Source organism: Apus apus, chromosome 4, assembly GCF_020740795.1.
Source record: "Apus apus isolate bApuApu2 chromosome 4, bApuApu2.pri.cur, whole genome shotgun sequence".
NCBI lineage: Eukaryota > Metazoa > Chordata > Aves > Apodiformes > Apodidae > Apus > Apus apus.
This window is the reverse complement of record NC_067285.1, coordinates 26,395,257-26,418,934: the sequence shown is the minus strand read 5'-3', so window position 1 is coordinate 26,418,934 and position 23,678 is coordinate 26,395,257. Positions and strand designations below refer to the sequence as shown.

At 41.1% G+C, this 23,678-nt stretch overlaps 1 protein-coding gene across 2 annotated transcripts in view; it reads right to left on the bottom strand.

Moving 5' to 3' along the window:
- TSPAN14 (tetraspanin 14) overlaps positions 1 to 23,678 on the bottom strand; it is a 54,963-nt gene that overhangs the window by 20,333 nt on the left and 10,952 nt on the right. Inside the window, exons 1-2 of one of the 2 annotated variants that reach the window (XM_051618419.1) lie at positions 17,248 to 17,438; positions 4,151 to 4,248 (exon numbers count right to left, since the gene is read on the bottom strand). In XM_051618419.1, the coding sequence (XP_051474379.1) occupies positions 4,151 to 4,231 (81 nt within the window). In that variant the 5' untranslated portion in view covers positions 4,232 to 4,248; positions 17,248 to 17,438. Of the gene's footprint in view, positions 1 to 4,150; positions 4,249 to 17,247; positions 17,439 to 23,678 lie in introns of those variants that run through there. The other variant, XM_051618420.1, reaches the window with a different exon arrangement.

Sequence of the window (23,678 nt, the reverse complement as noted above, 5' to 3'; positions counted from 1 at the left end):
ACAAAGAAACCAGCACCAGAGACAGGTGACTGGGGTACCTCCTTTTACCGCCCAGGCTTTCCCAAATCCAGGTTAGAAGGCATAGAGTACTGCTGCACCCCATGACAGGGCACCCCTGCACTGCCCCTGAGGTTAGCTGTCCACCCCCTGGCTCCTGCCTCCACCGGGGTTTTCACAGAAGTACTCAAATGCAAAATTACTAAGAACAGAAAGGTACCAGAACCAAGCTCTTTACCTTGTATTACTGCAGACTTAATTTCAGTATGACAAATGAAGCTATTTCTCACACACACACACAGGCTTTGAAAGAGGTCCAGCCTTGCTGCAAGGGGATAATTTCACTTAAACTTCTGAACATTTTATGGCTATCTTTATGGTTATTAAACCATACTTATTAAACCATACTTATTAAAACAAGTATACTTAGAGAAGCTAAAGCTTATTATCATGCTTAAAAAGCAAGATGAAAATAAAGTAACCTCACATTAAAATAATGCCTAGGAAGACAAAGCCTTCCTACGACCTCCATTCCCTTTCTTACATGGGAAAGCCAAGCACAAAGAATAGAAAAAATATTTTTGCAAACCAGTCACCCACGACTAATTCAAAGCCAGTAGAACTGAACCTTCTATTACCAAATTGCCCACCAGAAAAAAAAAAACACTTGCAAAGAAAGAAGATTTACGTATTTCTAAAAGCTGCTTAAACTGAGCTTGCTATTATTAAAATAGTCATATTCATCCTCTTGGAGTTCAATATTTTGTTTCACCCCAATTTGTACAAACTGTATTTGCACACGACTGAAGTAGCCACCCACTAAAAAGTTTAAATATTCTGTAAACTATTCACTGTCATTATATGCTCTAACACCAAAGTTTATACAGTCACTGATACTACCTTTAGAGCTAAATCAGGGAAGTCAACAGGGATCTTTAAATGTGACAGAAGAACAAATCCATCTCTTTTACATGCAAATTACCTGGCTGGTGAATAAAGTGTGTAGTAAGTTGAGACGCAAGTTTGATAGTGAGCTACCATCAAACCTCTAGTATCAGCTTAAATGGGCAAAAGGTTGTCTGCACAGCTATCTAACTACCATCTCTCATACCTTTTCTGAAGTGGCCACCCTCACTGTCACAAACACATAACAAGCTCACACAAGCACATGTACTGCCAGCCAAGCAAAATTAATCCATTTCCTCCTTAAATGCTGCTTTTCCAAGTCATGGCTACATTTCCCTTCTGATTTTGTAGTCCTTCAGTTTTTTTAAGGCACGTAGAAAATTTATTTTTTTCTACACACTATGGATTTGTCTAACTAAAGAGACTGTTAGACTTGTCATCCCAGCCAGATGTCACAGGCTCCTGAATCAGAGCTAAATGATTCATGCACTGGCTATAGAAGTGTTACCCTCCCACTCAACATTTACATAGCTTGTTTCACAACTAAAGGTGCCAAACTTATCAAAGAGCTGTACTTACATGTAACTCACTAGGTCACCCTGATAGTAACTTCTCAGTAGAAGCCTCAGACCATTCACTGAACAAGCTACCAAGACTACTAGCACCTGTTCAGAAAACCAGTTCCTCTCGCCAAAAGCCCAGCTGAAACACACAAGCTGTATTTCAAATTCTCCTCAAATTTTCTGTATATGTTCCTTAAAAAATATTTCTCAGGAAAAGAAAAAAAAACCCTTGGATCTTCATCATTAATTTCAAGAGAACACAGTAAAAAAAGAAATTTGAAATAAGTGCAATGTAATTACTCTGCAGGGAATAAAAAAAAACCCAAACAGAAAAATATAAAATTAAATCCTGTGAACAAGCAGAGGTAAATCCTTGATAGTCTTCCAAGTGAAGACAAAAATTTTCAGTTTTTCAAAGGTTGCTTTACCCATCACAAACAGTAACAGAGCTCACTTCATGAGGCACTCACCAAAGTGTAGAGGTCCAGAACAATCCTAATTTATTCATTAACAAAAGAGTGACCATTTCTCACATATTCCCCACACTAGCTGCTGAAAAGCATCCATGCAGTTATAAAGCTATTTATCTGAAAACCAGAACAGCCTGATGAGTATTACTTCTCTTTGCACCACACTCCACTATAGGTACACATTAGTTGTACCATAATAGAAGAAAAATAACTACAAAGCTGGTGGCCTTTAAGCACATACTTTAACATGAGGACATTATAAGAATCCCCAGCTGTGACAGGAAAAAAAGCATCACTAAAGAACTATGGCAACACTGTGGCAAATTAACCCTTACTGGTTTCCACACAAACCACTGACAGATTTTATGCCCTGTTATCCACACAAGAATAAACTCCTCTGTGGCTTAATACTACAGTAAATGCTACATGTGAATACTATATGTGAAAACATTGCACAGTTAACAAAAGGTGTCAAGAGTCGCAGAAGTTCTGTGGTTTTCAACAGCAATAGCCAGATATTGCAGTCTCAGTACTACCTGGTCCTCTAAGATGTTTATTAGGCTGGAGACAGCAGAAGATGGATGAGCAAGCAGCTCACAAGACTCCCAAATTTTCTCTTTGAGCAGCTATTTTCTACCCTACAGGTCTTGCTTTAAACAGAAAACTGGGCCAAATTACTTTGAGAAGTTCCGTCAAGCCCAGACTTTTCTACATTTCTAAATTAATTCAGAGTTTTGTCCATCATACATGCAGCTTTCAAAAAAGCTCATTTTCTACCTTAATTACTGCCAAAACAGTCAAAATGTGCAGAAACACCAACCTAGTTTACCAAAAGTTTATGTGGGTTAATCAATCAAAATACCAAGTAATTATTAAGAAGTAAAACAAGATTCTGCAGCCTGCAATTCACGTTCAGACACTAAATCCCTTTTTTTTTTGCTGAAGTTAAACACAAATTTGGGTAATAATTCTGCATACCTTAAATTTTAGGTAGCAAGAAGTATACATGGTTTAAGGAATCACAATAAACAAGTAGAATTATTATCGTCTTCTCTCGCACACCTACTGATCTCAGGCAAGTCAGGATCAGGAGAATTAATTTTAACTCTTAATTTGCTTCATACCATACCTTCATTCTTTACTATCTGAACCTTTTGGCTTTGAAAAAAAATCCATACTAAGAAATATTTCAACTCTGCATCAGAACAGTAATCCAAGCTGCTGGTACCACAAAGTCACTGTATCTGAACTTCTCCGTGACTATCCATGCCTTTCCACTACTGCAATTTCAATTACTTCAGGTGTGAACTACCATCTGACATGCAAGTTATGAAGAGAATTATCAAGTTTATCTGAACTGCATCCTTACCTTCATCTCCTCCTCACAGATATGTTAACTACTTCCAATGCAATGCTATGCACTAACCTTCGAATCACCTTCTTCTCCAAGGCAGTCAGGTGCTTCAGTGAACTTAAACATCTAAAACCATATACCTGGCTTTGAATCTCTTTCAACATTGACAATTCTGAACAAACACTATAGGCAAGCTAGTTCCTAGCTAAGTATTTCAAGATGGTATAAAACAACTTTGCGACCCAAAGAGCATTACATTTAAGATCTTGACTATGTTGTAATGTCACCTGTTGACACATCCCTGGAGCAGCTCCTTTCTTCTCTTATGCACAGTATTTACAGCTACACCACCTCAACCCAGAGATCAGATTATGTGAAGGGAGGTATTAGAAGAGACTTTTCCTAACAGGGAAGCAACTTAACATACCACTTAAGTGCACTTACAAAGGTAGCTCTAACATTTGCCCAAATAAACAGCATTTAATGGCCTCCATCATTGAAAAGACAAGAGGCCTTGCAACAACAAGAGACTATACTATTTTATTTTGACAAATCCTTTAATCAGATTTTTCCTTTCTCCATTAAAAAAAGAAAACTAGTTTTATCTGCTTCACTCCCTTATCTTCACTCAGAACGTAAGATAACGAGGAAGGGGCAAAAAAGGGATAGATTGTGAGGAATAATTATCCATATAGATTTCAATAATAATTACTTTCTCATACGGTATAAGCTGCTCCAATTCCAAAACACCTGGGACTTACCACACACCAGCTTCCTGCTTTCGGGAAATACTGCAGCCAGTCCTCTTTAAGAAATACGCAGCAAGTTAGTAACACTATTTCAGTATGTTTTGTACTCACCCAGAAGACAATGTTGTAGCTGAAGAGGAGGTATTTGTACCAACAGCTGACTTCTGCATTAGAATATCGGTAATAGTGCATCTTCTGTAGAATAGCGTCTGCACAGAAGAGAAAGGGTAAAAAGAATTAGGCAGCAAAGAATTTTAAGAATAAAGGATTTTTTCCCAGATCTCTTTTGCTCTGTTGAGAAGGGGATTATATCAACTGTACTGTATGCAATTCAGAAGTATGCTCAAAGGCAGCTCAGGAACTTCTGTTGACTCTAAACCCCCTCTAAACATATGTTGCTTAATAATACTATCTTTCTTAATGTAAGAAGATAATAACAGGGAGGACACCCAAAAAGGAAGCTAGCTATACAGTTAGCTTAGGAAGATCTGCATCAACAAGTTGATATTAATCCACTTTCTTACTCCTTCAAAACTATTTTACTTAAACAGATGGCTGCTTGGACCCAAGCCAAGTCTAAACACAGACCCTGTGGATTGCACATCCAACAATCCAGCAAGCAAGACGTTAGGAGTGGCTACCTGGAAAACGTCAGTGTCTACAGACTGCTAAAAACAATAAACTGTTGTACTCTTTCTTTACTAAATCTGTAACCTGTAAGAGGTTCTATTCTCAAGAACAAAAGCCCCACCATTAACAGCTGATCTGCTCTGCAGAGTTCAGTTTTCTAGCTTCCTTACATACACTAGAGATAAGGTCCAACTGCAACTGTTGCTCAAGTATTTCAGAGAACTAAGGCTCTTCAGACTATAATATCTAAACCACCTCTGCAGAAATGCCAAGCGTATTGAAAAAACAAAGGACAAGCTGTTAAACGGAGTGCTGGAGCACTGAAAACAAAGCACTTGCAGAGCCCTCATATTCTAGAGAACTGATCTCCTGAGTGCTGCCTTTGACAGTCAAGAAGCAGTTCCACATGTCAACCCTCCACCTGCTGCAAGTATTTAAGTCCCAAATTCAGCTAAACTATTCACAGGAATAAGAACATTGAAGCAAGCCTTACTTCACCATTCCCCACCTACTTCATCAGTTTGACTACCAGCTCATAAGACTTTTCTCTCCGCTTCCCCACAGAGCTGGCAAGATGCCCCAGTCAATACCAATCAGTATTGTCCCAGAAGGAAAAAGCAAAATTTTTTTAAATGCTGCGTGTTTGGGTTTTTTTAATGCTCTGCAGTGACAGGGTACCTCGGACTACCTAGTTCCTTGTTGAAATAAGCTGTGCTGTAACACCACATGGCTCCCCAGACAGATGTTACCTTCTGAAACATCTGCCAATATTAAGAGCAGATTTGACTCTCTTTGCTTATCCTCATAAGCAGTCTTTTGGGTTATTCTTGATGTACCACCAACACCATATGGAGCAGTATAATCACTACTGGTGTGGGAGTGACATTCTGACATAATAAATCTGAAGTGTAGGTGTGTCTGATTTTTTCAGTTAACCTTATAAACAAAAAGACCAAGCCATTCACCCAAGGCCACACAGAAACCTTCCCCATATTTATGCTAAAAGCAGTCATGTTTCCTAACATAGGAGGCATCTGTTACCAGTCTAGAAATCTGCTACATCAGTGTTTCATTTAATTTACCTTACAAGCTACATAACTATGGTTAGGCAATAACACAAAACACTTGGATACAGGGGCATCAGACTAGTAACTTTCTCTGCTGTGTTTCAGACAAAGCAAGTCATTATGTCAGCTGAGATTCATCACCCACTCACAGTAACAGAAATTTCTGAAAATTACATACAGAACACTGCTGCTTTGGTAGAATATATAATTTTGTCTTGGTGTTTACAGCTCTCTAGTGAGGGGAAAAAAATGTAGTCACTCATGAAGAGACTACTAGGCAGACCTAAGTCAAAATGATGTTCCAGGTTCAGCCAGTACTGCCACCACACAGTCCTGATATTCTTCCCTGCCCCCTCCTAAACCCACAACCATTAATCATCCTACTCAGTGGAACAAACAATCATACAGCAAATCATGTAGTAAGTCTTCAGATAAATCATGTGATCTTGTACCACGTACCAAGAAGAAAAAGAGTTTTAAGCCTTCCAATTTACCTCACCAGACCTCAGACAAATGCCAGTGTGGGTGCAGTCAGGAAAACTAGGATGGGAGGCCTGAAGCCCCATTAGCTTCTGAGAGTTCTCATGGAAATGCAGCACTCCTGCAATTCCAGCCTAATCCAGCACCACAGGCTACGCCACACTTGAAGCTAACACTCTGAAATGGATGAAGCTGGGGGAGCAGGAACAGAACTGAAGCAAAATAAAAGAAAGATAAAAAATTGTTTTGTAAGCTGTCAGCTGCTCCCCCATCATTCATCAATACAAAGCATCAAGTCTATATGAAGCTGGTGAAGCAAATAAAAATTAACAGAATGCATTGAGAAGATGAACTTTTGCCTATAATTTGTTTTGATATGACTACTTAATTCTGTCAACATTCACTACTCCATCAACACCAAATCTATATTAAAAACATTGGTTTATTAATTCAATACATGGTGTCATTTAAAATAATTACTATATTTTTTTGGATATGCTCCATCAGAAGAGGTTTTTTGTGAAGTTTAAAGACAGACTTGTCCCTGACCAGGGATAGTTCTGAGATTTTCTGAAGACCTTCTGAAAATGGAGCAACTAAGAGACACCTAAGGACTGCTCTTTCCACATCCCAGAGAGAAGATGACCACTTAATGTTCACACGGTATCAGGGTGTTAGGGATCAAATCTTCACACATAAAAACTGAGGCTGGTGCAACATAAAGGCAAGAAAAACAGACAGGATTTGTAGCTCTTGCAGGCTAATCTGTTCCTGGAAACAGATGAACAGCCCTGCAGACGATTCAGGAGCTCCCTGCAAGAATGTGTCATCTTTGTTTTTGTAATTTTGCCCGCAAGGAGCTCTGGGGCCTCACAAAGAAAAGAAAAGCTTCTCTTAAGGAGTATGAGTATAGTTTATTTACTTCTCCTGCAGTCTAGAGAGTAGAGAAATATTTGCTCATGTTTAGAGGAAACCTGAGGATTATTCAACAAAAAGGTATTTTTAACATGAAAGACTCCTGATGCAACACAAATATTATCCCGGTTTTACTAGGACAACAATGGCAGATAACGTATCTCTGAACTCAGTGGAAAACATGACCAACTCCAGAAAGATTTCTTAAAATGTCATCTTTTGGGGCTCTTATTTTTGTAGTGTGCTCTAGACTCAAAGTCCTCAAGGTATTTGAAGCATATTTCAAGCACAAATACAATACAAACTATCAGAGCCAACCCAATCCCTATACATGAGAAGAGTTTCAGTGACAAGGCTTTAATTACTACAGCACGAACTTAGAAAAACTTCTAAGGAACATATACCAGTGTTCCCAAAATATGGAAGCAGAAATTCAGAAGAGCTCAAGCTCTACAGACAACTCACACTAAAGTTATGTGTGTGCTTTTGATGACACCACTGCTTTAGGCGGGTGAGTTGCATTTGAAATACCATGTAAAAATACTCTGAACTTAAACTAAGATTCAGGATGTAGATACCTTAAATTCTGTAAAGTAATCTACACAGGCATGAAGAAGCCTAATGTTTTAACCTTTTCTGAACTGCCCACTTGACTAGCACCACCAATATTCTGGCATAAAAGCTCTACATTGCACAATTGTAACTCAAGGAGCTATTCAAGCTATCACTCATGAGATATCTAAATCTCCATTTGATTTCTTAAACTAACAGAAATAGAACAAAGGAATACTTGAAAAAAGCATGCAGAATTAGGGATCGCTCCCACAGCATTTAGGAAGCACTAATGGAGGACAACAGCAGTTTTAACAATTTCACTTTTCACAGCTCCTTCACAGAAGCTACCAAAAGATACAGCTGGCTGACCTTGCTTTCACATGTTAAAGTATTACTTAGCTATAAAATTAATAGGAATGCTAAAAAAAAAAATAAAAATAAATTCACAAAACAAAGGCACCTCCAAAACCTCCGTATTTTAATTTATGTATTATGTAAACTGGACAGGATGAAAAATCAGTAACACTCTAGAATGCAATTATTAAACATGTAAATTCAAACTGCAAATGTTTTTAGTTATAGACGCTGAGGAGAGTTACATCTCTATCCAGCTATCATTGAATTTTATTAGGCTTATGCCACTTCTGCTCTCCAGACCTCAGGTTCACTGAAGTCATAAGTGAACAAATAAAGACTTTCTGCTTCAACACACAACTGCACTTCTCAAAGGCAGCAGCTAAGAGGCATGGATTGTCTTACCTACTCCAAGGGAAATGTGCCCAAAGTAGCTGACTGCAAATAGAGTATACTCCATATTCTGACCTAATGCATGGGATAGATAGCACAGGAAGCAAGAAGAAATGTCACAAGTAAACTAAATCTAAAATCCAGTGATTTTCCAAACACAAGCAAAAGAGTGAAAGACAGCAGAAGAGAAAAGGCTCTTTTTGTAAGCTGTCAGGCTCTTAATATTTAAGAATTGCAGGCAACAACAGGAGTACAGGATGCAGAGCCTTCACTGACCCTGACCTCAGACGAGTTAAACTTCAGTCAAATTACACCAGGATAAATGAAACCAACATTAGACACTGTCCCTGCAGTTCAATGAATGGCTCACTAACACCTTGGGAAAGTTTGGAAATAATCTTTCACACCTATGAAAATTTTCTCTATCAAAACTATTGACCATTTTCACCTGAATAGGAGTTTGCCTGTGTTATAATTTATTTAGTATACAAAATGAACCACAAGTTACCTTTTCCTTTTACTTTGCAGAAAGTCCAGGTATAGTGGAATGCATAGAAGCATGTCAGTCATTCTGACCAGCAGTTTATTCACTTGTTAGAACAAGTAGCTACAATAATCTTAGCCGATCAAAACTCAACAGCAGCTTTCTATAACCTCTCATGAAAGCAGACACATACCTACTCCCTATAACATCAATAGCAGCAGGACAAAACTCAAGGTCTCAAACTAAAGCAATCATATAATTTTGACTTTTTGCTTCCAACAGGTTTTGGAACCCTTACAAAGTAGCATTTGAGGAGCCAGAACTTCCAGTCCAGAGAATAATTCTCTCTTTATTTAGTTAATCAACAGTAACAGAAACTATTCCAAAACATACTGCCTGTTCCTTCTCATACCTCCATACAGACCCAGATATTACAAGAACAAAATGGGTCCTTCAGTTACTGTACCACTTCGTATCATAAAAGACAGGAAGCCACCAACTTTCTTTGCTGACTCATCCACTCTCTGTGCAGGGAATATCCTACACTTTTAGACATATTGTGGCTTTCCTCAACTTCCAGCTTACATTTCAGCCAAAAAGGATATGCTTTAATTTTATTTTTTCCCCAAAAGAGAACACTATGAGATTGATTACAGTAATCTACACTGAAAAAAATTTGAGCATATGAAATTTTGTTTGGTTTTGTTGTGGTGTTTGTTTTTTTTTTTCCTTAAAAACATTCCTTGCTTTGGGTATAACACGTAACCTGTCCACATCCACAGCATATTTCTTAGCCTTTACACTGAACATTCCTATATATGTACTTATATAAATATGTAATATGTATAATAAACATATATTTTAAAAATTTTAACCAGATCAAGGTATACGTTATGTTAAAAAGAATCCCAGCACTGACATCTGTTCTCTGGTAATAAGCATGTGAAGAAATTAATCCATCTATCTGTACAATACTAGTTACATTCATCACTTATTCTGGTTAATTCATGCTGTCTTCACGTCATGGAGACATGATGTAGAGCATTCAGCTCTACATCTAACTCATAATTAAAAAGTAAAACGTTTCTCCCCTAGCACCCCAACTAACAGGGCCCATGATTTCAAACACCAGAGGAATACTCATTCAAAATAAGGCACCCTGGCAGTACCACAAGGATGCTACTTTGGGGGGGGGATAGGGCATTAACGTGTGTTGGGTTTGGGGATGCTTTCAAAGCCTACTTTCTTTGTCTGTCCTCTGCCTCGAGTGCCAATCACATTCACAACACACCCAGAACCACCTTATTATAGGTGCTGACCAGGGCGACTGCCAGCTCAGAGGCCACAAGAGAAAATAGTTTTGTGGCCACATAAACAGCTCAACAACCATGTAATTACTCTCCCTACCAAATGACTTTCTGGTAAAGAAACACACTTGTGCAACTTTCAAAAAAAATACCAGCAAAAAAATCTCTAACTCAACACCAGAAAACATCACAGATGTAACAAAACGGGCTTCAAACATCTCACAAGCCTAACCACCAGCAGCACTTCAGCAGACCAGATGTCACAGACAAAGACATAGAAGTAAGCTAATGCTTCAGGAGGCATAGCAGGTAGCTTTGCAGAGCACCCTGCACATGCTACCACAACACAAGGAAAAAGAACGAAAAAGACAAACACCAAAGCTGCTCCAGGCCACCAAGCCCCATGCCTGAACAGCTCCAGCCCTTCCCCCAAGAGTCAGTGCTCAGGCAGGTCGTGAGAAACCCTCGACTGTCTCACTGGAAGCTGCATCCGCCCCAGGGGAAGGAGGAAAATCAGGCTTTCCACCTCTCAGCAGTACGCCAAGAACAACACGGTGTCACTTAAAGAGATCAGGGTAGCAAAGGCTGTGAAGTGACACTGTCGGAGCTCCTTCCAGTGCAGACATTATAGCCTCTGCAGTAACAGCAAATGCACCACCAGAATTAGAAGGTGCAGAGGTTAGACACAAACATTTCCAAATCTGTGTTTTTAATTAAAAAAAAAAAAAAACAAACAACAAAACAAGTACCCTCAGAGGGGAAAAAAAAAAAGAACACAGGAAACTGCCATCTTAACAGGCTAACAGCATGACTGCCTAACACATCAGCACAGATCAGGAGAAAAGAGCTGACCACCACGTTCCCTTCTCACAAGGTCTTTCAGTTGAACCCCCTTCTGCTTTGCAGAACCGGACCACAGCTACGACCACTTTGCCAAACTACCTTTTGCAACCTCAGCGTGCTGTGTGCTTTTCAAAGCAAGCCACTTCTTAGAGTCATCTCACTAACTGGCTATCCACTAGTTTCAAGTCAGATGACTTCTTAGATGAACCTCTCCACAGAGGAGACAGTTTGTCAGAGACAAACTGAAGTAACTGAATACACAGGGCAGGTTAGAAAGCTTTGGTGTTTTGTACCCTTTATTATATACCACTGCATTCACCTTCCACACAGCATTAAGTACTTCCCTGAGCACCAGTTAATAACAAATTGCCGAGAGAGAGAAGAAATGTGCGTCAAGAGAATTAGCTCCATAACCTGGCAGTCAGAGACTGAAGTCCAACATCTCAGGTGTCTTCCTTCAGATTCAAGTTACTTAAGGCTATTTTCTTTATTTTCTATTCTTGGACTTTCTAGATATCAATGCACGTTTCAGAACTGATTTTATACCCCAAAGCAAGAGCAGACAGCGCTTGCCAGGCAGAACAAGTCACACTATTTTTTAAATATTAAAATTCACAGCATTCAGCTGCCTCTGAATAGTGTTCTTCATCCTGCTTCTGGTAGCTATGACTGCAGCCACTGGAAGCTGACTTGTTATCTCCAAATCTATCAATTATTTAGATAAAACACCTTGCCAGAGAGACCAAGTATCAATTATTTAGTCTTTGAGCAGGAAACAAAAGCCTTTAAAATAGGAAAAAAATTTTTTTGAAAGGGCTGTTGGGCCCCATGAACAAATTTGGGTTTGTACACTAGTAACCTGAGGGAAAGAGAATGAAAAAGCTAACAACCCATACAGAAGCTCACATGCACACACAAGATCAGCAAGTGTCTGAGCCTATTAGTGCCAAAGGAAGAGCCCCAACTCAATCAGGCAGCTTTAGCACAGGTCTTGACATGGAGGACCCTTTGTCAATTTGTTCTAAATGCCTGCTCTCTAGACTGGGAGTGTAAAACAGAAAAGCTCCCTTGTAATACCAGGACAACATTCAAAAACATCTACAGTGAAGATCAAGAGGAAACAGAGCCCTATGTTTATTACACCCTTGCCTTTCACATTCAGGTTCAGATTAAGGATGAAGATAGCCCTAAGATTTTCAGCTTTTGCACACAATCCTAAAGATGAGGACACAGAAACAGCTCTCAGAAGAAACAAATGTAAGCAGGCACTCTGGAAAATACTCATTTACACAGATGTTTGAGTTTTAGTACAAAGAAAGGGATAAAATACTGCTGCTTTGCCCTCAAAAAGGATCAGAAACAGGAAACACTGAAGCAAATCAGGTGGTTCCCCCTTACAAACAGGCAGTGAGACACACTCTGAACCAGAAAGGAAAATAAAACTACTTTTAAATCCAAAATCCCTGAATTTGGATACAGTTTCTCCAGCGTCAGCATATTTTATTTTCATGTGCTAAAAGTTTTCTGCATAAGTGATAACATAATTCAAGCCTGAAATCATGAGCAGAATGATACTTTTCCTCTCTCTAAGGGCTCCCATTCCAAGATTAATGTTGGCTTGGTAAAGAAGGTCAGCAAAAGCCTGGCCCTTCAAGTCAGTGGTTTCAACTGTAAATATTGCAATCCCTTATCATGTCAATATTTCAGGATCACCGTTTTCTGCAGGTTAAATCCTTTGCTGTAATTCTTATCTGTGACATGCCTAAAATAGAATTACCCAACAATATTTTTTTAGCTCACTGACCATACTGAAAACAGGTTTTGTTCAGTCATCCAGAATAAAGAGATGTTGCTGTTTTACAATGCAAAAAATAAAATAAAAATTCAACTATATTTAAGTAACTAAACTGTGGCCATTCTCAAAATTAAGTCATCTGAACCCAGACACTTCAGTTTTTCCCATCTTTTTGATTGCTAGAATAAAATCAGATCTCAGCCCTTTTGGGGGAGCCCAAGCTATTCAGCTTTAAAACCCACACATATCTAACCTTGATGAGCTTTACTCTGATCACCTCCAACATTGCTCTTAACCTTTCCTTTATCAGATGCTTTTGTCTGAGCAAGAGCCAAAGAGTCAATGAGGATCCTGTTCCTGCCGGAGCTGCATTATGGTCTGAAAAGCTGTATCATACCATCCAACACAAACTAACAACTCTGCAGCTCCAGAAGAGCCATACATTTTAGGACTGTGTACTACTAGTGTGGAAGACACATGACCATCCTTTGGACATACAATCGGAAGACACATGGAAAAGGACCGTTTTTTAATTCCCCCTACATTACTACAAAGTAATGAAAATTCTTGCTTGAGGTTTTGATTTACTTTATCCTAGGTACTTCAGTAAAAGAGCTTACAGCAACATGAGAAACATGTTCATGGATTTTGTGAATTGCAGCCTTTTAGCCTTGGAAATTCACAACAAATGCCAAAGTACAGAAGTCCATTCTACCAGAAGCAGGAAGTTTTGACCCAGGAAGCCACAGTGCAACACAGTATGGCACAAAAAGCCCACAAATAAAAATATTCTCGATTCATGCACAAGTGAGGCTTAAGTGCCTCCTTTGTCTGGTGTCTGAAACCCACATATTTTAAGATAACCCACTCAAATAGAACTTGTTCACAAAAGCAGAAAATTACATAAAGGCATAATCTGCAGTAAGTCTTGACAATAACTCTGTGATCTATGCCTCCCCCCCACCTCAATGAGATTTCTAATCTAACACAGTGATATTAGAACGAGTTTAATTTATTCACTCTCAGCAGTGCTCAAATACCTAATACATGACAGCAAACTTGACAGAAGTAAAGTCTGACAGAAATCCTCCTCCCACTTTCCCCCCTAAACATTCCCTTTCCAGATAATGTCCAACTGGTAGCCACACACTGAAGCTTCATAAACTAAATATAACTACACTTGAAAAAAAACAGAGGCCAACCTCAAGACAAAATGATCTATAAAGGATCAAAACCCATCTTCTTCAGTTAGCCTAAAACTTAAAACTTCTTCATCCAGATTATCTACACATTCACACAACATGCCACATCAATCACAATCTTACAACACCTAAGAGCAAAAAGTCACATCTTTGATACCAAAGAAAGTGTCCCAATTTGATAGAATTTCACGGCTCAGATAAAGGGCTTTTTATTATCTGTGTTCAGTTTTATCACCTGTGTTCTGTTTTGGGTCCCTCACTGCAAGACAGACATTGAGGCACTGGAGCAAGTCCAAAGGAGAGTGAAAAAGCTGGTGAAGGGCCTAGAGCACAAGTCTTAGGAGGAGTGGCTGAGGGAACCGGGGTTGTTTAGTCAGGAAAAAGTAGACTGACAGAAGACCTTATTCCTCTCTACAAATACCTGAAAGGGGGTTGTAGCGAGGTGGGTGTTGGTCTCTTTTCCCAAGAAACAAGTGATAGGATAAAAGGAAATGTCCTCAAGTTGCACCAAGGGAGGTTTACATTGGATATTTCAAAAAACTTAAGTCACTAAGAAGCTTGTCACGCATTGGAACAAGCTGCCCAGTGAAGTGATGGAGTCAACATCACTGAAGGTTTTAAGAGATGTAGATATGGTGCTTAGGGAAATGCTCTAGTGGTGGCCTTAGCAGTACTAGGGTAATAGACTCTTATCTTAAAGGTCTTTTCCAATCTAAACAATTCTATGACCCTTCCATTAATTATTACAAGGCCTAAATCTAGCAAAAGGCAGCCCAGAACATAAAGCATTTTATTCCTGTCAGGTACGTTACATATATGAAGGCTCTTGAACAGACACTGCTTCTAACACAGTGTTCACAAAAAATACTTTCCTTTCTGTCCCACTCCTACCTCATGTCCCCACAAGCAGTCAGGGAGGAAAGAGGCTTTGAAGAGGAAAGGCATGTAACATTAATTCTACAATGCAGTAAATGTCAAGCAAAGCCTATGCCCAGAGACAAGAATAAAACTCCAGTTAAGACTGAAGTGAGGTTTCCTCTGATTTGGTCATCTTACATGGGGGCTGGAGATAATGTTTCAACACAAAGGAAGCCACAAAGGAAGCTAACTGGATCAACAGCACTAAATAAATGTCACACAGAGCACACATCAGACAAAGAAGAGCAATTTTCAAATTATTTTCAAATTATTTTGGTTAAGTTCTAGATCTCACCTTTAGCAACTCTTTGTCCATCCATAAATGAGATCAACAAAGATTAAAAAAATGTGAAACACATAACTTACTTGCACATTGTTTTTTGCGACTAGTATAAACGCACTCCCAAACTTCTAGGAAGCTATTTTTAAGAACTGTTGTTTCAGTGGCACTGTAATTTTAAACACCAATGTTCTTCCCTCCCCACCTGGAAAGAACAGAGCTAAAAGGAATCACACCCTAGAACTGCCTTCTTCCATTGTCACTGGCTAGAAAATAGGTAACATTGAAACAAGCAAGATGTCCTGGATTTGTTTAACGACATAACAAAAAAAGAAAAAAGCTGCCGAGTAGTTTCCCCCACAGCTCATTCCTACTTCACACCAATGACTTGACCCAGTCCCTTCTCTCCCCACACAATTTCCCTGTCAAGTAGATAGTGTTAAGCATCTCAATCATTCACACCCATGCATTAAAAGATTTGCACGTTTACTGTAAGTATTAAGTGGCTCAGAAAGTCCTAAGAACATGGGACTACTGATGCCTAACTTGCTGATGGAGATAGCCAGAAACGAGAACACTTATGAACAAGATAGACCTTCTATTTCCATTCTCTAGGAGCTGGTTTCCTTCCATTTTATCCAGCACTCTAGGTCACAAGCTTTATGTCCCTACAAAACAACAAAAAAAAGTACTGGAAAAATCGTATCCTGACAGTTATCTTAAAAAATCCTTCCCTCCTCAACTACCTTTAAGATCTACTAAGGAAGGGAAAACCCAAAACAAGTAACTGGCTGTATTTTTAGAAGTTTCTTTATTCAGACAGGCTCAAAATTAAACCATTAAGTCTGCACTGAGTATGCGAGGTGAAGTCAGACACGTGCTAACAGCCTTATGCAGCTACTCTGAAAGTGTAAGATTGCAGTCTGTTCTATACCAAAAAAAAAGCCTGTACTGAAGTCAGGCAGGTGCAATACCTGGTATAAACACCAGGCCTTTTCCAGCTTAGCTTCAGCCTTCTCCATAAAAACACAAAAGGGCCATTCCCTTCCTTACCAAAAAAGTCTGCAAAAGCAAAAAGCCCACTTTGCCCACATTAACCACACATTTTTACGTGATCTCTCCTCATACGGTGTGTATGCAGCAGCTTCTCCACAGCACCCTGCAGCTGCCACAGACCAGACACATTCACCTGAAACTACAATGACAACCCGCTAGAAGACAAATGACCATCTGGGAACTGCTGATGTGTTAATTACCCAAACACCCATCCTGGGATCCCTCCAGAGCCCAAACAGGCCCGGCTGTTCAGCACAGCTCACCTCAGGTGATGGGAGTGCTCGACGGCCAGGGCTGCTTTGGCAGGGAGCTGAAAGGGTGACAGAGGTCCCTTGCTAACACAGCTTACAAGTAATTTAAATTGAAATTTAAAAAAAAAAAAAAGTTACAGGCCTCTGTGCACACGGGCAGGGAGCAGCTGCCTCAGCTCCCGGCGAGGCCTGGGTGGAGGGCAGGGCTGGCAGCAGCCAGCGCCAGCAGCAGCACGAGAAGCGCGCACGCAGCGCCCTGCCCCTGCACCGCCCTAAAAGGTCTTCCTTTAAAATAAATAATTTTCTCCCTTGTGGCACCTCACTCAACGAAACAACTTCGCGTCAACTCCCAGAGGAAGCCTCGCCCGGCCACGCCGGCTGCCTTGAATGGACAATGGCAGTTTCGCCACAGCCCCGCGCTTTCGGGAAAGCTGGGAAGCCGGAGGGCAGCTGCCCGCCCCGCGGAGGGCAGCCGGGCAGCCGCCGCTCCACATCCGTTTCAATGGCTGCCAGCTCCCAGGGGATGTTGCAGGGAAGAGCCGTCCTCCAGAAAGGAGTTCAAACGCCGATGCTTTAAGACGCGGGGGGAGAAAGGGACATTCCGTTCGGCGGGGACGCGGGGCAGGGCAGACGGCTGAGAGGGATGCCCGGGCCAGCGGCGGGCGGGCAGTGACTCACCGGGGGCAGCAGCCGGCTCGCTAAGTTTTGCCAAGTTGGGCGGAGAGCGAGGCGGCGGTCGGCGACTCAAGCGTCCCTCCACTGCCTCGACTAGTCCATGGGCACGGCGCGGCCCCGACCTTCCCCGCCTCAGCGCGGCCGGCCACCAGCGCCAGGCAGCCCCCGCACAGCCTCCAGGCAGCCCCGGCACAGCCCCCGCGCAGCCCCCACACAGCCTCCAGGCAGCCCCCGCACAGACCCCGCACAGCCTCCAGGCAGCCCCCGCGCAGCCGCTCCGCCGCCGCGGCCCAGGCAGCGCGGAAATGCACGCCCGTCCCTCCGGCCACGCCCGCTCCCCACACGCAGCCGTGCTCCGCACAAAGGGGACGCGCCAGAGGCCCAGCTCTCTCTCCTTCCTAATCCCCGGACTCTCCCTGGTCCTCCGGGCGGCTGCGCCCGCTGTGACCCCCACAGTCGTCCCCGCAGGTGGCGGGGCAGCTCCAGCGCCCGCTTAAAAACCCCCGAGGCCGGGCAGAAGCTGCGAGCGCCAGCGGCGGGAACGGCGGCCCCTGCCCTGCGGGGCTCCTCGGCAGCCCCCTCGGGCGGCTGCGCTCTCAGCTTTTTAATTTCAAACGAGTTCTCCGCTGGAGGTGGCCGAACCGTGCTCCCTGCGGAAGAGGCTCAGCCGGGCGGCCCGTGCCTTCCCCGGGCCGGGCTGAGGGAGCGCGGCCCGGCCCCCCCACCGACTTTTCTCCGGCCTCGGGGACCTCAGCGGCAAGAACCAGCTTGTCAGGGGCCTGCACTTTCAGGGTAATGTCGAAAGCACAATTGAGCTTTACCTGGAAAGCCAGAAGGCGAAGGAAAAAGACTGATAATAATAAACAACTACCTCATAAAGTGTTTTGGAGTCTTCACATGTCTCAGGGCTTTAAAATCTGTCCTTCGACGTTCTGGGAGGATAGGTGGGAAGGGAAGGAGGGGCTGACTCGTGGTTTTTAAACTCTCTGGTGAGCAAGTGATAGCTCACACCTGAGGTAATTCCCAGCTGGCAGGTGCGGGAATGTTTGCTCACTCTCCCTGTCTAGCTTCGGGCCTAACTTCCATGCACTGGTTCTCTTCTTTTTGGCACCTTACAATCTCTCTTGACACAGAGAAACACACTTGTCGCCCTCTCTTCCTCATATATATAGCAAAACTGTTTTCTTAAGTGCCTCACCAACTATGAAAATGCATTGCGTGCAGGAAGGCGAGGCTGAGGAAGGCAGTTCAACACCAGAGGCTGTCTCATATTCTCCACACTTCCTTCATTTTCTCCAGGGCTTGGATTTTAGGGATTTTTTTCATTGCCCCTAGACCAGGAACAATGACAGCAGCAACCCCACCAAGTGCTCAGCTAAAGGGTGAAAGGAATGGTTGAGCAATTACATGGGGTGAGCTTAGAGCTGCTTTTTTGTGATTAATTCTCTGCGAAGTCAAGGCTTACAACCAAAGGCATAAATGCACAGTTCCTCTCACCCACACCCATCTGAAGTCAGAAAAAGCAGATAAGACACCAGTGCATCAACCACCCTCTGATCCTGTTATCAAGATTCCTTCTTATCCTCTACATGCAGTTGCTCAAAAGTTGCTCAAATAAATGTTAATTAAAAAAAAAACACACCACAAAACAACACAGAAGGGGGGGGGGGGGGGGGGGGGTGTGTGTGTGTGGATGGATTGCAGGCCTCCCCAGCCTTGCTCAAGGCTTCTTAGAAACCAAAATAAAATGGAATTGACTGGTAAATCTGAAAGAAGAGACTAGGAAAAGAATCACCTGAATTTTAGGGAGGCTCTAAGTGAGGAAACAGAGCTAGAAAAAGTCATTGGATTATCAGGTGGTAAAAATGACTGGAAGAGAGAATTTCTCCATCTCAGGAGTACTTAAGTCATCTCATAGAGCACCAAGTCATATCTCCAGAAAGCCCAGAGCCAAAGCAGAAAATTCCAGTGCAGTTTCTGGAAGAGATGGAAAGATGGAGGGTGCAATAGTAACTGCTAAGATTTAGCAGGAGAAATAGGAAATCTGGGAAAAATTCAGCAGCTATAAGATGTAATGACTGCAGAATTAGGAAGAGCATTCATCAATAAGGGTCTCTTGCAATTTCAAAGTCTTGTGTTTGCAGAGTAGTTGAATTGACTGTCACTGTTAGTATGGAGATAATTTGAACAACCTCTCTTTGTCCCATTTACTTGCCTTTGATATTATCTCTGTTTTGTGTGCTTCACTGTGTTTCCAAGAAAATTAGAGTAAAAATCTCATCCATCACAGAAACATTAACTAAGTTTTGAAGCACATTGGAAGGTTTTCAAAAGACAATCACTTCAGCAGTAAAAGGGTGCAGTAATACTGCAGGAATTAAAATGGAAAATCTGGTTAGTAAACTTGTGTAAGCTGATGTTCCTGTATTGCTTGTCAATGCTGTTCCCTCAGGCCACTACAAAAAGTTTCCTGAAATTAATGAATGATCCATTATGAGGAGTAGCTTGTGGAAAATGGCATGACCAGAGCTGTTCACCAATTTCACTATATCTGCTCAGGGTTATCATTGTCATCAAACACAACTTTTCGGTGGAAAAATTTTCTATTTATGCAAGGAGATTTCTGGAAATCAGAGTTAAAGTTGGAATTATCGTGTGGCTTTTATATTTATGACATTAAGAGAGATAAGGGTGTGCAGGAAAAAAAAAAAAACCCACAGAAGCTCCTGAGAGACTTTAAACAGCTTTAAATCCTAATATATCAGTAGCTGGACTTAAAAGAGAAAGTAGAAATATTATAGGGAAGACTTTTGTAAAGAAGAACAACAAATTTGGATGGAACTATTCAGGTATCAATCGAAATGAGAGTGGATAAGACTGAGTCAGTGCTGTCACGTTATTATCATTTCTCCACCTCCCCGGCTCCCTCTGCTGTTACCACTTGGCTCTTGCACCTTTCTACTCCGGCTCCACTAAATCCGCCTCTGACAGACGTCTGTGGGGTAAATGAAGTCACTCGCACATTGGCAGCATCTCAAATTAATATAACTAAAACATAAGGCATTATTAAGGATTTCAGTGAGTCTGTTAATAATTTATTCCCTCCACAGTTATTTAGAAATACCTGTATACTACAGACTGTATCGGTCAGCACAGTATATCCTTAATTTTCTTGTTTAAAAAGGAAAACGTCCACACAAATAAAACAATCGCAGAGGTAGACGTCTTTTCTAAACACCTTCTAGCCTAACCGGAATCTAGAGTCGTCTTTTTCTGGCATCTTTGTTATGCAAATCTTTTACTGCAGAAAAAAACCCTGGGTTTACTGCTGGCCTTCATAGTAGCTGGGGTAGCAGTGACATCCAGCGGTGCAGAGAGAAAAAGAAATTGCTCATTCTTTTCACCGAAGTGCAATAAAGACTTAGCCGGGATCCCTTGGCATTGACACAAATGCAGGCAGAATAGATAACCCACACAGGAAAACAAAAATGCAGAATAGGAAATAAACAGAAAACACCCTCTGAGGCAGACTGTCTTTCTAATGGCTTTAAAAGGACACCACAGATAGGAAATGTAATCAATATTTTTAAGTAAAAACAAACTTTCTGTATTACACCTGCTCCTTTGGCTTCACAGCATTCTTCTTCTTAAAAGTGTTTTAATTAATCCTATATTTTACTGAAAAAAAATAATGGGGTTACAAACAAGGAAAAGATGATTGAAGATTAAATTACTACAGGGAAGTTTTGTTTCTCAAGCCCAGGATAAACTTTCAATTATTAGTTTCCAGTAACTACCCGAGTGTTGAACTGTGATATTTAATGCATTGAGAAGTGATCTACATTTTGTGTACATTATTAGAAAATAATGAAAACATGACATGCATACAAGGAACTGGGCCAGCAGAGGTAGCTGTTGGTACAGTAACATCAACAACTACAAAAAAATATTTTAAAATTAACATTCTATTTAAGAAAGAAAACATTTTTGTAAACCAGATAGTCAGACCTCGCAGTCTCCAGCATTGGAAATGCACTTAGAAGGAATTTGTTCCTTCTTCAGCATTTTGCTGTCATGTTTATTTCTTTGGGACTGCCCATTTCAAATTCCTATTAACTGTTCCTAGCTCCTTGGCATCACATATTTTCTATCCTTTTCATATGCATTTTGCCAACATTGAATTCAGAAAGGACGAGGCAACTCCAAACAATCCCAAGGCTAGCTTAAAAAAAGCCCACAGATTTATCAATAAGAGTTCTTCAGAACATTTCCAATTATCATTTGGACTCTTCGTGGCACCAAGTTTTGACCTAATCTCTGAAAGACAGATTAGAAAACTTTGAAATGTAATTTACATAACATTCAAATAAAGAAGTACACTGTTCCACTAGCTGTTCACAGGAAATACCCATTAGCAGTAGGAAAACACACTATCCCAGACCAATGTCTGACATGGTTACCATACCTATACCTTTGCTGAAGCTGACAGGGCAGAGAACTTTCAGTCTCCATTAGTATTTTTAATAAACACTCTCAAAAAGACTTCATGGATCTTTCTAAAAATATTTATACACTAAATTAGCATTTCATCTTTGCTGCATTAGTGATTTGTATGTTATTATACATATTTATTATACCTATATAACCATTATAGGACAAGGGGCAACGGGTGCAAACCGCAACATAGGAGGTTCCACGAAAACATCAGAAAAAACTTCTCTACTGTTAGGTGACAGAGCACTGGAACAGGCTGCCCAGAGAGGCTGTGGAGTCTCCTCCTCTGGAGACATTCAAACCTGCCTGGACACATTCCTGTGTGATGTGCTCTAGGTGACCCTGCTCTGGCAGGGGGGTTGGACTGGATGATCTTTCAAGGTCCCCTCCAACCCCTAAGATTCTATGATTGTACTCCAGCAAAACATTCTAAATGCTGGACCTGATTTTGTTTCCAAGATCACAAAATGTGGTCCCTTTGGGTAGGCTAACAGCAGGGCTGCAACCCTGTAGAACCCTTATCTAGGACATTCTGCAGCCTGACTGAAGGATCGGTGGCCAGGTCTTTCAGAGTGGGAGGAATTCAATTTTGCATGCACAAAATTGTAATGTTTTCCAGATTTAGCAGGTTCTAAAGGCACTTCACTTTATCTTCAATTTCTTGGAATTTGTCTGGCTTCCATCCCATTCTCCAAGGACTGTATATGACTTTCACATTTCATGATTATGTGAAATGCATTAACAGCCCTTGGAACAAGGCCTGAAATCCAGGTCTAAGATCAGTACCTTTTTTGCTGGTCTCTGTGCAAGATCTGTCCTCTGCAAATGGCAAAGCTTTCCAGTTCCCTCTGGAAAGAAAACTCAAAAACTCAACAGGAGCCATGATTCACAATTCTCCTCCTACTGGAAGCAAGATCTTTGTTATCTTGCAACTGTAGGAGACATCTCTTATGTTTCCTACCATTTGCACTCCAAAGTAAAAACATACCTACAGCAGACAAGTGGCCACTTACACAATGCTTTGAACTTTGTGGGTTTGCAGAAGACGTTTCAGATGCCTGTGTCAGGCAAGCACTTCGGATAAAAGTACTTCCTTTCAGTTGCAAAACTTAGAAGAAAAAGCCCTCCGGCAGAATTCTTTATTTCATGGAGCAAAGTCTTGGCAGCTGTCTGGCTGCTCTGGATGCCATTCAGAGGAGCCCACCTCCCATCAGACATTGTATGTCTCTGAGGACCCAACGGCTTTTAGACACCATCTTAAGGGCATGCTTACCCAGGCAGCTCCAAACACGGACAGAAATAAGACAATTTTCTGTGCCTGTTCAGGAACCTTAGGAGAGACGTTATAAACAAAGTTCATACCATGTAGTCAATTTACTGTAGACTTTGCTGCTCTACTTTCCAAACTCTGTTCCCTTCTCCACCTGCCCAAACAGTCAAACAAAAATTTAAGCTGATAGTAGCATGCATGAATCAAATTTCCATTTAGTTTTCAAATTAAACATCTTGGTGAACATATAAATCACTCAGAATCCTCACTGCTAGTGTTGTTTCAGGGAACTGTGAAGAACAGACTATGAAAAGCACAAAAATATTTTTTAGTTAAAATTATTTGAGTGGACTTAAATATAAAAAAAAATAATCAGGATTTCATCCATAATGATACAATTTTAAAACCAACATAATTGATTTAAGACCAAGGCTAGGCCTCAGTGTTGTGAAATTTTAGAGTTTTGGGCATTTAAGTTTCATACAATCAGCATCACGTATGATGATTTTTTTTGCACACAGGGTAAGCAATACAGGTCAACAGACACTAGAACACAGAGCAAAAATCAGCATATTATAAAGTTTCAGAGGTGCAAACTATCCCTGCTCTCAGTACCAACAAGACATGGAGATTTCATTAATTTTACGGTGAGAAGAAAGCAGAATGACAG